Here is a 12208-nt window from a genome sequence, read left to right on the forward strand (position 1 = left end):
TACTATATTATTGAGAAAAACCCAAGACTTTAGATATTGGCGGCTCTGCCGCATCTAAAACATTAAAATACAGGCTCAATTTTGAATAAAAGAGTTAATTTGCCTTGGTTAAGAGTTTTGGGGTAGTCTTGGAGGTGGCGAATTGCGATTTGCTGCACTTGTCCTGGCTCTTGTAAAGAGCGTAAGGATGGAGACCTTAGCTAAGCTTCCTCTAAGCAAAGAGCTACGGCAGGCCCGCTGCAATTATCCTTACCTGGTGCAATACGTAGGATATTTAATTGAACAAAATATATCTGGTTTGATTAAACTTAATTCGAAGTATGTGTCGCTGCCGAAAAAGATAAGCAAACTTGGTATGAAGTGCTCGGTTCCGCTCTTTGGTATATTGTAAAAAAACATTCTCTGTGCGTATATTATCGCGATCATTGAGTCCATGATTCTTCGACAAAAGTGCAAGGTGCATGGCAACCTAGTCGCTGAAAGCATTTGCTGTCAATTTGACGACCGAGTCATAGTAGATTTAGCAACACACGAGTTACTCGACTATCTATCTTTTGGGGCAGCTTAAAACTCATACTTTGAGTTGTCCTAGCAGAAACATTTGGTGATCCAAGATTTGGTACCGATGAACGATGGCATAAAGGCGCTTACCAGCTATGAGAATGCGCTGGCGAGACACATCCTGGAGCGTCTTTGATTAGGTATTGGTGGAGATCCAACTGGCTCTCACCGCGAGACCAACTATGCTAAGCGTATGGTTTAGGCATTGTTAAATCCTATCATAAAGTTCGCAAAGTTGAGTAAGTTTTACATTTGGCAATGCTGCAGATAGAGCAGCAGCGCTTTCATCTGTCAATTTGCAAGCCTATCGGCCGCGCAACAATGAGCTATTACATGCGATACCTCTGTAGTCAGAGATTTTTCAGTCGAAACAACAGTTGTTGCGGGTGCTCGCACCGCCATAGCCGTCTTTCCGTGTGCGTTTTTTAACTTGTCTACCCGTCTAGGGACGCAAGAGTTAGTGGGCTATTATATGAGGTTGAGATGATGAATGCAAAACTGACTCTTCCAGAAACGCTAACGATTGGGGTATTCAGCTCAAATTCAGCTTTCATTTCCACCGTTCTTACTTTGTGGAAGCAATGAGTATCGCATAGAATGCAAATTGTCGCTTCCGAGCCGCAAGGGACCTACATAATATACGAAAGTGGGAGCTCTATGAGTGCGCGACGTCCGATGGATATCAGTCAAGCTGATCAGAAAAAAAAGAATTTATTGGGTGGTAGCAGAATCAAGCTGGTGAGATTCTTTCCGCTTTAGCACCGTGTCGCCACTTAAGACTGAGAGAATCTTATATTAAGGGAATGACAGAGACCTTCCTCCGTCTGCACCAGAGCACTTCACATTGGACTGGCTTTTATGAGCGAGATCCTGATCTGGCTTTGAGCACTGGATGCACCTGCATTCTCCTTGAAAATTCAGTGTATAACTCAACTTCTTCTTTACATTGACCGCGATCACAGCTTAGTCCTTTAGTCGGCAGATACTGGTTGTACCGCTAGAATATTTGCATCCAGTAAGCCTTATCGTTCCTACAACATATTCGTATGTTCCGTCTCAGTTGTGTTGCATTTGTTTGTCTTGAATCTCAGCTATATGTTCGCACATCTTGCGGGATACACAAAATCACATCAAGATGAAATCACCGCAATTACTGCGAAGTGTAGCCAGAATGACATCAGCTATTCAATGCCTACCTATACTAAAATTCTAAGACAACGAATTACTCACTGGGTCAATATTATGATAGAATTTTCTGGTTTGCAGCTGCAGCAGAACTTTATCCCAGCTGATGTTTCTGTATTTTTAGCTTAACCAGAGGGCATAATTAAATGCATTCGACAGCAAGCCTCAAGTGAAGCAAATCAACAATTTGACCCGTTGCCACCCTCTATCTATTTGACACCTTTCCAACTAGAAGACTTTATTCATGATCGCCTCATGGTTAGAAAAAGGCAGGATACAGTCGCCGACGCAATGATCGCAACGTCTGATTTGAGTATTGCTGTTCGCATTGTCACGGATATCCCGGTGAAAGTACCATCTTAATTAATAAGTAGGCTACCAGACCCCAAAATGGGAATAATCATATTCTTGCTTGGCCTAGTGATTAGATGTCTCATTCACAGTCAGACCTGGTTTCGAGTTAAATTTTATACGACAAGGGATTTCTTTGACATGCATCACTATCGTGGGTTCGAATCCATGATAGATTGTAGGTGCTTTGCGCGGAGATTTATCCCCCCCTGAGGATACTGAGAGGTGTAAAAAGACTAAAAAATTGAAAATTGTGATTATTCATATTTACAGTCAGCTTTTCTACTCGATTACAATAATGCCAACTTCGTCCAGCGCATTGTCAAGCTTCTCTATGTTGGCGAGTCGACATTTACACAGCAAATTGGTATATGGATGTAGCGTTTGCCTTCCCAATTTTTTAATGATCAATAAAGAGTGCCTGGTCACTCAAAAGGTATGTCACGTCATCGGTCTTGTTTATGCCCACGATTTGCCTGTCCACGCACTGACTTATGGACGACCTGGAATTTCCACGCTTTGTGTAAATCACTGAATCAATCCCTCATACGCGTTGTTTTTCTTACCGCACAAGACAACCGGTAAATGCCGGAAACACCATCCTGTACATAAATTTGGGAGGACGCACATGACTATGCCACGTATCAGACAGCTTAACAAATGCCGGAACCACCATCCTGTACGTAAAATTAGGATCAACGCACCATGACTGTGGCACGTGTCAGGCGGTTTGCATTCAATTTTTAGATATATAAGCAAGCATTAGGCACCACAACACTTTATTCATGTCAGCGGCTTTTGCGAGGTAAAATTTACGTCAATTCAACGCTTTAGTAGCTCGCTGTCGACCTATCGCAGCGCGACCAATGAAAGACATAAGAATCGAAGGAGAGCAAGCTTTTCAAAACAGTAGTGAACCCTTCGCTAACAGCAACTCGTGGGATATAGATTAGATATTTGGTGAAATATTATTTTTTTGCCAACATATAAATCATAATAAGGACGAACATCGAAAAAAATATTTGGTATAAAGAAAGACTTCTCGCACAAACGCTTTTTTTAATTTATTTGACAATTTCGTGTCTAGCATCACAAGACAAATTGTCTTGTGAGCTCGTAATAATGCTTAGCGAATCCTACATATGTAACTACCATCCTCAAAAATTGGGCGAACACGCGATGATACTATGCTTCACTTCTTTATATCGCAAAGAAGACTATCATTTTGATTGAGCACGATTGCGGCACTTAATTGTAATGAATCACTCAACCATTTTGGGAGTGGGACGTACGTCTTGCGGCACTGATGTGGATCACGGCCCCAATTTGAATCATTCCCATTGAATACAGAAGCTAGTAGATAGTGTTATACTTCAATATGAGTTTTTTCAGCTTGAGCCTCTTGTCAGCTCAACAAAGGCCAAACATCCGAGCATCGAGAGCTATAATAATCTCAACAATCACCAGAACGATTTTTTTGAATTTTTATCCGCTGGTGCATTTACTATTTTCAAAATTTATACTTAACCAGCTTTAGCATTTAAGCCGTGCCAGAAACGACAGACTTCCAGCGCCTTCATAATGGTGCTGTTTGATGCAAAGTCAGCTTATTTATCTTCGGTACAAGACATATTAACTCCATGTCGACACACAATAACAAAAAAACGGCGAAGGCTGGTCATGTTGCAGTGTGTTGATTTTGATCGACATCCTCACTCAGTCCAGCATGTCAAACGAACCGGGAGGTTATCAAATTGTTAATTCGAAATGAGTTTAAGCCCGTAGAGGAATGTTCAAAACTTTTTTACTCAAACACAAGGAGTTGGACCAACTAGCCCCAGCACTACGGTCTTACTGCGCAAATGCTTCCTTCGGTTACCTTTCAACGCAATTTACCCATTCCGTCTGACGATCGACTCAAAATTGGTCAGCTGTTGACATATTCAATCTGATGCCAAGCACCTTAGTTAGCATTCGACAAAGCTTGTCTGTAAAACGCGGACTTAATTTGATACAGAAATTGGCAGGACATAATGGTATAATACTTTGTTCAAGGAGTAACTCGGATTTTCCTTCACCAGTCACATGTCGCTGATAGCAGCGAGATGAGCATTGTGTCTCATATAACCACTATGATCTCTATGCCGGGGCGACTTGACGAGAGCTATTGGAGCCCGAAAATAAAGTCCATGCTTTCGGACTGTCAGCGAAAAGCTGGAACCAGCAGAGTGGCATAAGACGCCGGTGCATATGAAAGAAACTTAATTAGATGACGCATTTTCACAAGCGCGCACATAGGAAGCCTCACTTGTACATGTCGAAAAACCAAAATGTAGCGCTCAGAAAACGGTGCGTCAATTCTCTTCTGAAGCGGTTGCCCGAATGGATATTATGTGCCTCAGTCAGGAATATATAAGTGTTGTTTGATGATGTGACACTGACACTTGAGTCAGTGCGAATGCAAAAATCTTGAGTACATGGGTTAGCAAGGCTGACGTAAAAATGCGCGCTTCGACAGGCGCCATATGAGCTCTCAAATCTGTTGCTTCCCATAACTCTCAGCTATTGCATCTGAGCCGTACCCTGAAAGTATCGCCTCATCAATTGGCAAAGTCACTATTATGACATACACAAACTCATAACCGAGACAACGCGAAAGCACATCCTCTACCAAATTAAGCAAACCCGTTTTGCATCGTGCCTTAGGTATACTGGGTAAAAAGTGATAACCCCTTTGATATCTCTGTGAAACCTGTGGTGCTGTCATCGCTATGCGCAACGGCACGAACTCTGTATGGATCACAAGCTCATAGATGGGCATTTGAACTTGACGATGGCAAGCTTCATTGCAAATAACTGTTTTGATATTTGCAGCTGCTATAAGCTAGCGAGACCCAAACGTAATCTCGCTTCCATGTCCTATCGGCATTTGGATGGACTCTATAGCCCTTTAGAAATACTAAAGTGTCGCTCACGACATGGAATAAAAGATTAAGATTCGGAAAAATCAGTATTTGGATGCACATATGGCCTTCTTTTTTAAGCCTCAGATGCCGACTTGTTAAACTTCTTCCAAAAAGATGGTCGAGAAGTCGGGCAATGGCGGTATCGTTTGTACTGTACATGTTGCGAGTAGTGGACCAGACCAAGACACATTCTCAAACCTTTCTGATGAATAAACACTGATTAATCTACGATTGTCTCTTGAACCTGCAGCGAGCGTTGCTTCCTGTTAAAGCAACCCAGAGAAAAAGGTTTGGCGGCTACTACGACACACTGGTTCATATAAAAATTGTTTCTTTGAGCGTATACACCCAAAACTTCTGGCCAGTTTTCATTGACATTCCATATCTGGTTTTCACTAGCCTGCAAAACTATGGACAAATATAGCGAAAAAAAAATTGTGCATAACCACGATGTGGCATAATGACTACGGCTAACTCGATTGTTCGCTAGGGCATTAGATAGTCACTATGGCGTAACTAGCCACTCTCAGAGCATCCTGCTCAGGTAAACATAGAGGATATCGCTTTCTATTATTGGATATTGGTCATATGCAATAACCAGTTTGAGATCACCAAACGAAGTATAGCCAACATTGCTTTGTATCAGCAAACGTTCTCTTAGAATCGGCGTTTTTGTGCTCGAATTATGGCTGCATTCAGCTGATGGTAAGTCTATACGATTCTCCACGTGTCGATAGCCTTCAAACACAGAAAGACACCGCCGAGTTGAGTGATTTACTATTGCACACCCAACATGTTTTCCGCTTCCCACAATAAAAAGCTCTTATGGCGTATCACTGATCCTGTGCAAGGACCAATGCCGTGTGACACAATATTATGAGACACTTCCCTCTTCGGGGGTAACACGCGTGATGAGCCACAATGTCTTGGCCATCTTCAAGAAAAGATAAAAGCGATCATATTCTCACAGGCGGCTGCCCCACACTTTGTTCCAAGCACTCTGTGAGTGCCCTCAATGTCATCTATAGCCCTGAAAAATGACGATCCGAGCTCCACCAATTACATTTTTTCACTCGTGAATGGAGTGGCAGGGGTGGGCCTACGGGTTATAAGTCCTCCTCACTTACCCTGGCAGACGTTTTCTGTGTGAAAAGTATCACTCGAGAATATGTGCAAAGAATTACAAGCTAATGAGGTCACCAAAATGGCGCGTTCAGAACCATGGTACATCTCCGTGATGCCTCATTGCTTTGTACGGTCTACTAATCACATTACTGTTTCGACAGAGATTAAATCCGGGGTCTACGACATAAAGCATTTCGCCCTCGCCTCGGCAGTAATTCGCTCTGAACACCTCGATATGCAGTCATACGTCTGATCCTAAGACCTTGACCCACTGTCAGTTATGACTTCAGAGCTCTTCTCAAGGTACCCAACAAAACCATTCCAGCGGATTATTCTGGTCAAATTCATTTCTTGCAGCGCCCGAATAAGAAAATACATGCTTCATTAGCGGCATCCAATAACATGAGCTCAATTCGACCCATAGCATGTGGTGCTCCAGCCACGCCATTAAAAGGGTAAAATTGTATCTCAGATCCAGATAGTGTTCCACGCTGCCAAAGTTTCTGATTTTCGTTTGAAAAAAATTAACATTACCTTCGAGACTCTCCTGTGCCTTCCATTTTAGCCGCACGAATACTGCATCCATATTAATTGAAATCGATACCTCCGCGTACTGTCTTTTATCTTTCAATTTTTCGCGCGTACGTAATTGTACGACCCTACTGATTCCAACAACAGCTTACGCTGCTTCCCAACGACGTGAACATCAATACCGACTTCCAACAACCCCGAGCTGTCAGCCTCGCTTCAATAGGGTCACCTCAAGCGCCCATGAGGCACGACAGAGCCCAGCTTTTCATAAAGTTCAACTCTATTCATCCACGGGGCATGTCGTTTACTCACGTTCCTTGCGTAGTCCTCGAGCATTTCGACCTCTTAGCCGAGAGCGAAGGGAACACGCGAAACGTAAATGTTATATATACCGCAAATGAAATGTTTACAAGAGCTGCGAATTTGTTCAGCAGCTGAGCGATTTCTTTCTATCTTCTCAGCATAGCGCTTGCAAAGCAACAGGTAAAATGTACTCGTAATGATTACAAAATCACCGCCATTTCAGACGAGTTAGGGCAAATAAATTTCATGGCGTGAGCTACACAACTTCGGAGACCACACAGGGGAATGGCAGTCGCCTCCGAAAAGTAGCCAGATGTCATTGTGACGATTAGAACTACAAACACCTGCGTGCAGTCCATCCGTTGTCGCCTCATTTGACCGGCAGAAAAGAACCTTGAGTAACACCGGTGCGCCTAGCTTGACGATCCAGACATCCTCAAAATTTGACGCTTCCAATTGTTCCACGTTGGGGTCTCTCTTCTACCGAGGTATCTTATATTAATGCCCCTTCTTAGGCTCGACGCGCTGTGGTTTTTTCATGAGCAAGGTGAGAAAAATCAATATATAAATCAATATGTAAAGTTTCTTATCCCAATAATGATATATCTGTCTCAGATCAGTGACATCCCGGTGTGGTTCATCTTTTCGTTCCCCTACGCTCACTTTTGACGTCCCTGCCTTTATTTCACCTGTAAATTCACAGTGACGATTGCTTCCACTCGAGCAGCACCCATCCCGGTACTTTAGCCGCGATTTCCTGACCTCGTCTAGATCCAAGATACATACAAATTGTTAAGCTGGTCCATTTGTCTAAGGGACAGGTAGTCGTATATTTTGTGTTCATTAAGGTATACTTTGCGAAATCGTCCTCCAACGACTCGGTTTTGATATTTGATACAAGGACTGCCAAGTGCAACATGGATTTTATGCGCTTTGAGCAGACAAAAAGTTAGCCTCAGACCCCCTTATTAAGCGCACGGGGGCGAGCTCGCGTGTTTCTTCCCAAAGAGAAACTGAGAGTCTCAAAGGCATTAATACCGTTTGTTTGCTCTACTGCTGCAAAAGTTTATATATACGGTAAGCTTTCTTAGATTGTTACAAAATGTATATGATCTACTATATCTCATAAGCATTATCATATTACTCTGATGCGCGGCTAGAAGCTCACTCGTACCGCGGACCTTTTCAAATTGATGTTCGTCATCTTCATAAAATACCGATATTCCATACACTATAAATACCTACATTTATGCAACGAGCAATGTGAATTTCGTTGAATTGCATCGAATTGCTTCAGTATAGCTGTATTACTTGTTTACGAATCATATGCAAGAGATTAAAGCACTTGTCTCGTCACTAAAATGTGCCTGCAATGTTACAGCCATTACTCGGAAAAAGCAAATCATGATCACAAAGAGTCGCTACTGCAAACACAAAGGAAGCACAGATCCTACCACATTGGATTTGTCTGTAGATACAAAAAGAAAGGCACCAGTAGTTTATACTCAGCGTGCAATCGTGTATAGACTCATGGCGGCTGCTGGCGCCATCGATTGCTACTGACCAAATCTCTTTACACTCTTCGTGAGCCAATCATGCGTTTAAATTCGATACAATGCATATCGGACGGCCCGACGGTTCGAACCGAGTAATGTCTAACAACACAATACTCAGACATATGCAACGTTTTATCTTTGATATTGACTTTGCAGAACTTCTTTTTTGATATTTCGCGTCGCAATTTACGGTGGAAGGCACCATTTGGACCGCCATGAGAATCAAAAGTAGATATCAACGATAGAGACCGCATTGATGAATAATACCCTGGACAACTGTTATTCTTTTTTAGTTCACCGGGCTTGAAGCCTTTTCACCTTCCCTTCCTGCATAATCACTTCTGGGCGACTAATCTTTTACATATAATCTAGAGCACGCTGGAAGAGTGTGAGTGATTTTTGTGCACGTTAGAATGGCTAATTTTAATTTCATCAAAACGAATGATGAAATGATTTTTCTCGCTCTAGACACACATTACACGTGTGTAATCACTTACCACTATGGAGTGAGGCATAGCTTGCTTACATAAAAAGATGGGAACAAACGCGCGGTAAACTTTACGGCACTTGAAAGCTCTTTTTGATTTCATTCGTAGAATATAGAAAGGAGCAAAAATCGATTCTCATGCGCAAATGAAGTCTGCACAAAAAGCGCACAGACCTCGCATAGCACCACATCGAGTCAACTATGTCTCTAAAACCAGATATTTTTGAATAACTGTACCACCTTGCCCCTTATTGGTCAGTCATTCAACCTCCTGGGACACAAAATCTATCTTGAGTTATTGCAAAAGAACGGATTTGTAACGGATCCGGCAAAGAACATACCGCTGACACCACTCTTCAAATAAAGACCAGAAGGCTTTCTAGTTTCTGCTGTCGCTCCTCCGGATTGATGCACGGATGATATTGACTTATTCGCTAGCAAAAGATACACTTTTAGCGATGTGTATGAACCGCTTGGAAGCTGTACCAGAACTCACATCCTGATTTCGCCTTCAGCTGATTTGCCATAGAAACACAGCATGACCCGATACACCAGAAATTAGCGCAAATTAATCGTGGAAATAGTGTAACTTTAATGATGCACCAACGCTTCAAACGAAGCTCTGCAGCATTCAAGGCTGACAGCTCTTTAATCTAAAAATGGCACCGCTAGCCAACAATATATATATACCGCCTTAGCTCCTGCTGTGCCACAATTAAACTACGTCATCCCAGTTTTGGCCTTGTTGGACGGGTTTAACCGAGTAAACTTCATTCAAGCCTAGAACATCATCGTGGAAAATATTAGAGCCTCGTTATAGCGACGGTGCTTGATTTTACCGGCCATTCACCACTGAAATGTTCATCAACATGGGACTTGATATTTATGTGGAACGCCGTAACGCCATCCTGAAGTGGCGCAAACAAGAGATTACCCAGTAGTCTGGGACACGTGCTAAATGTATCCCAAAAACGTTGGACCACTGTCGATCGCTTTGTGCTCATAGATGGCTGGGCCATCGGGAAATGGCGACGTACACGAAACGTCTCAAAGCGGCCAATAAGCATCGGCGGCGTGTGAGTGAAGGGCGAAAAGTCGCTGTTCACCGTGACGTACCACTTATATCTTGACGATTTCGACACTAATACGAAGAAGGTCTCATAAAAGCGCGTCGGCTGGCATGAGGCCCGGATCCTATATCGTTATTAACGACGAGGTCACGATAAAAGGTGCATCCACCGCCTTTGACCGTTGAATTAAGAACTTCATTTAGCGCTGTCGTCTTACCGTCCCACCAAAACCACTTAGTTGTTTTCACGAGCGATATCGTCATGGATCGCGTTGTTGCCTACATGAGGTTTCTGCGAGAGCATTTGCTGCGTATCGATTTTATCGCCATATATCTTACGGACAAAGCAACTGCATACTTCAAATATACTCGATCGGTATATTTTGGCTTCCAACATATGGTTCTCGATGTGAATCACGGTGCCTATTTCAATGATGGCTACCGGACACAAAGTACCAACATTGATACTGCTAACATTGATACTGCCTCTATAATCGCACTTAATTCGCGCATATGATGAAAAGGACAGATCACCTCAATCATTCCGGGCCTTTCAAGCTGGCTTCTGCAAAGTGCACATTCGCTTAGGCATCGATTAATGAAATAATTCTGCAAAGTACTTAGCATGACGCGGACGTTGAGTTGATACGCGTCACATTAAATTCCTGCGATTTACAGCATTTCTTGTCTCCATAAGGCAGCTGTAACAGATGTATATTTAGTAACAACTTAGGTGTAGGAAATGCGTTACGATGGGCGACCATGCCTCTTCTCAAAAGGGGATTAAGGTCTGGGGAGACCCATGTCGTAATTGGCCAAGGCACACGGATAGCTTATTTGAAGCGAAACCTCCGACGTTCAAGAATTTCAGACTATGGGTAGCCCTTCTGCTGACCAAAACTGTTAACGGCCTAAATTTATGCGCCGGCCCACCAAACGCTCTATCTGGATGTGAGCGACCCAATCTTCACCCTCAAGCTGTGCCGATGGGAGGGTCGATCGAAACGAAAAAGATTTTTTTGAGTGTGGCGACAAATCGACAACCACCGAGAGTTGCTCCATGCTTTCGAGGTTGCAATGTCCCAGATCTCGGCTCCGTTTTCTCATCTTCTTCATAAAATCGGTGTGTACTAGCTGCAGCTTTTACGAGGCATTTAATATTTGCTTAGACATGTGTCATTCCCAAGTTTTAAGGTATTTTTATTAATTTCTCAGATAATAAATAGAAATTTTTGTTTTAATATTGTCTTTGGGAAAGTAAAGTTCTTCAAATAGTAATTATTAATTGTCAAGTAAACTAAATTATATTTATTGTTTTGTTAAATAATCAAACTTTTACTCACGTTGTTATCTAATATTAAACGCGCTATTATATTTCTAAAAAGTAAAATTGACACTTTCATGCATACATAAAGCTTATTTTTAAAGTGATTTTCGGTGTTTAGCAGGCCACACAAAAACTATTATTATTTTTTACGCGATATCCATTTTTTTCCTGTGTTACAGTCACTGACAAATAATCACCGCGAAATGTTGCGTTTTTCTTGCACACCAAACTCCCCTAGCAATCATGGAATGTGGACGGCGTCCATATTCGACGTTGAGAACAATGTATGTGAGAATAACATAACCTTTGCCAATTACATTAAGTGCTTTTCTATTTGTGATCGTAGCATCAAATTTTTTTTTCATCGTCTGTAAGTGTTCGCTTGAGCGGAAATAACAAGCTGCCTATTAGCATCCATGCTCTCTCCATTACTCTACCGCGACAATCAGTTTATCATCGAGATGAATCGCCATGTTTTCTATTTCTTTCACATGCAAGCGACTTTTCAAGATGCAATTCTTTAATATTACTCCCTCTTTTAAAAATACCGTAGTTAACTAAAAGATTGCTTCTCAAAAAGATCACAATTTGGATAAATCCCATCACTTTTTAATGTTATTGTGATTTTTCGTTCTTTTCGAACTACCGTACCATTGTTTCTACCGATCATCACCTAAGATGAAGCGGTTCTTACTGACAAATCCCGAAAACAAGAAAGTGGTGGAAGCTCAAGGGAAGCGCCACAAA

General features: G+C 42.2%; 6 protein-coding genes across 6 annotated transcripts; 2 read left to right on the forward strand and 4 right to left on the reverse strand.

Annotated features, from left to right (window-relative positions):
- Positions 1-769: 769 nt before the first annotated feature.
- Positions 770-963, reverse strand: PHALS_12714 (uncharacterized protein; the record flags this gene model as incomplete). The annotated part of the gene is made up of 2 exons (XM_024728317.1): positions 770-865; positions 904-963. 2 exons carry the CDS (start codon positions 961-963, stop codon positions 770-772), a joined length of 156 nt encoding a protein of 51 aa, XP_024578806.1.
- An 840-nt stretch (positions 964-1803) lies between these two features.
- Positions 1804-2109, forward strand: PHALS_12715 (uncharacterized protein; the record flags this gene model as incomplete). The annotated part of the gene is made up of 2 exons (XM_024728318.1): positions 1804-1819; positions 1880-2109. The coding sequence occupies 2 exons, from the start codon at positions 1804-1806 to the stop codon at positions 2107-2109; spliced, it is 246 nt and encodes an 81-aa protein (XP_024578807.1).
- Positions 2110-2497: 388 nt separating this feature from the next.
- Positions 2498-2773, reverse strand: PHALS_12716 (uncharacterized protein; the record flags this gene model as incomplete). Its single annotated transcript, XM_024728319.1, has 2 exons — positions 2498-2600; positions 2664-2773. The coding sequence occupies 2 exons, from the start codon at positions 2771-2773 to the stop codon at positions 2498-2500; spliced, it is 213 nt and encodes a 70-aa protein (XP_024578808.1).
- Positions 2774-7250: 4477 nt separating this feature from the next.
- On the reverse strand, positions 7251-7756 carry PHALS_12717 (uncharacterized protein; the record flags this gene model as incomplete). Its single annotated transcript, XM_024728320.1, has 2 exons — positions 7251-7502; positions 7712-7756. The coding sequence occupies 2 exons, from the start codon at positions 7754-7756 to the stop codon at positions 7251-7253; spliced, it is 297 nt and encodes a 98-aa protein (XP_024578809.1).
- Positions 7757-8294: 538 nt separating this feature from the next.
- Positions 8295-9330, forward strand: PHALS_14627 (uncharacterized protein). Its single transcript, XM_036407526.1, has one exon. The coding sequence runs from the start codon at positions 8349-8351 to the stop codon at positions 8583-8585; it is 237 nt and encodes a 78-aa protein (XP_036263220.1). The 5' UTR covers positions 8295-8348; the 3' UTR covers positions 8586-9330.
- PHALS_12718 (uncharacterized protein) lies at positions 9329-9911 on the reverse strand (the record flags this gene model as incomplete). Its single annotated transcript, XM_024728322.1, has 5 exons — positions 9329-9336; positions 9407-9499; positions 9562-9718; positions 9790-9845; positions 9905-9911. The coding sequence occupies 5 exons, from the start codon at positions 9909-9911 to the stop codon at positions 9329-9331; spliced, it is 321 nt and encodes a 106-aa protein (XP_024578811.1).
- Positions 9912-12208: the final 2297 nt, after the last annotated feature.

This window comes from Plasmopara halstedii (assembly GCF_900000015.1).
Source record: "Plasmopara halstedii genome assembly, contig: Scaffold_650, whole genome shotgun sequence".
In the NCBI taxonomy this organism is placed as follows: domain Eukaryota; phylum Oomycota; class Peronosporomycetes; order Peronosporales; family Peronosporaceae; genus Plasmopara; species Plasmopara halstedii.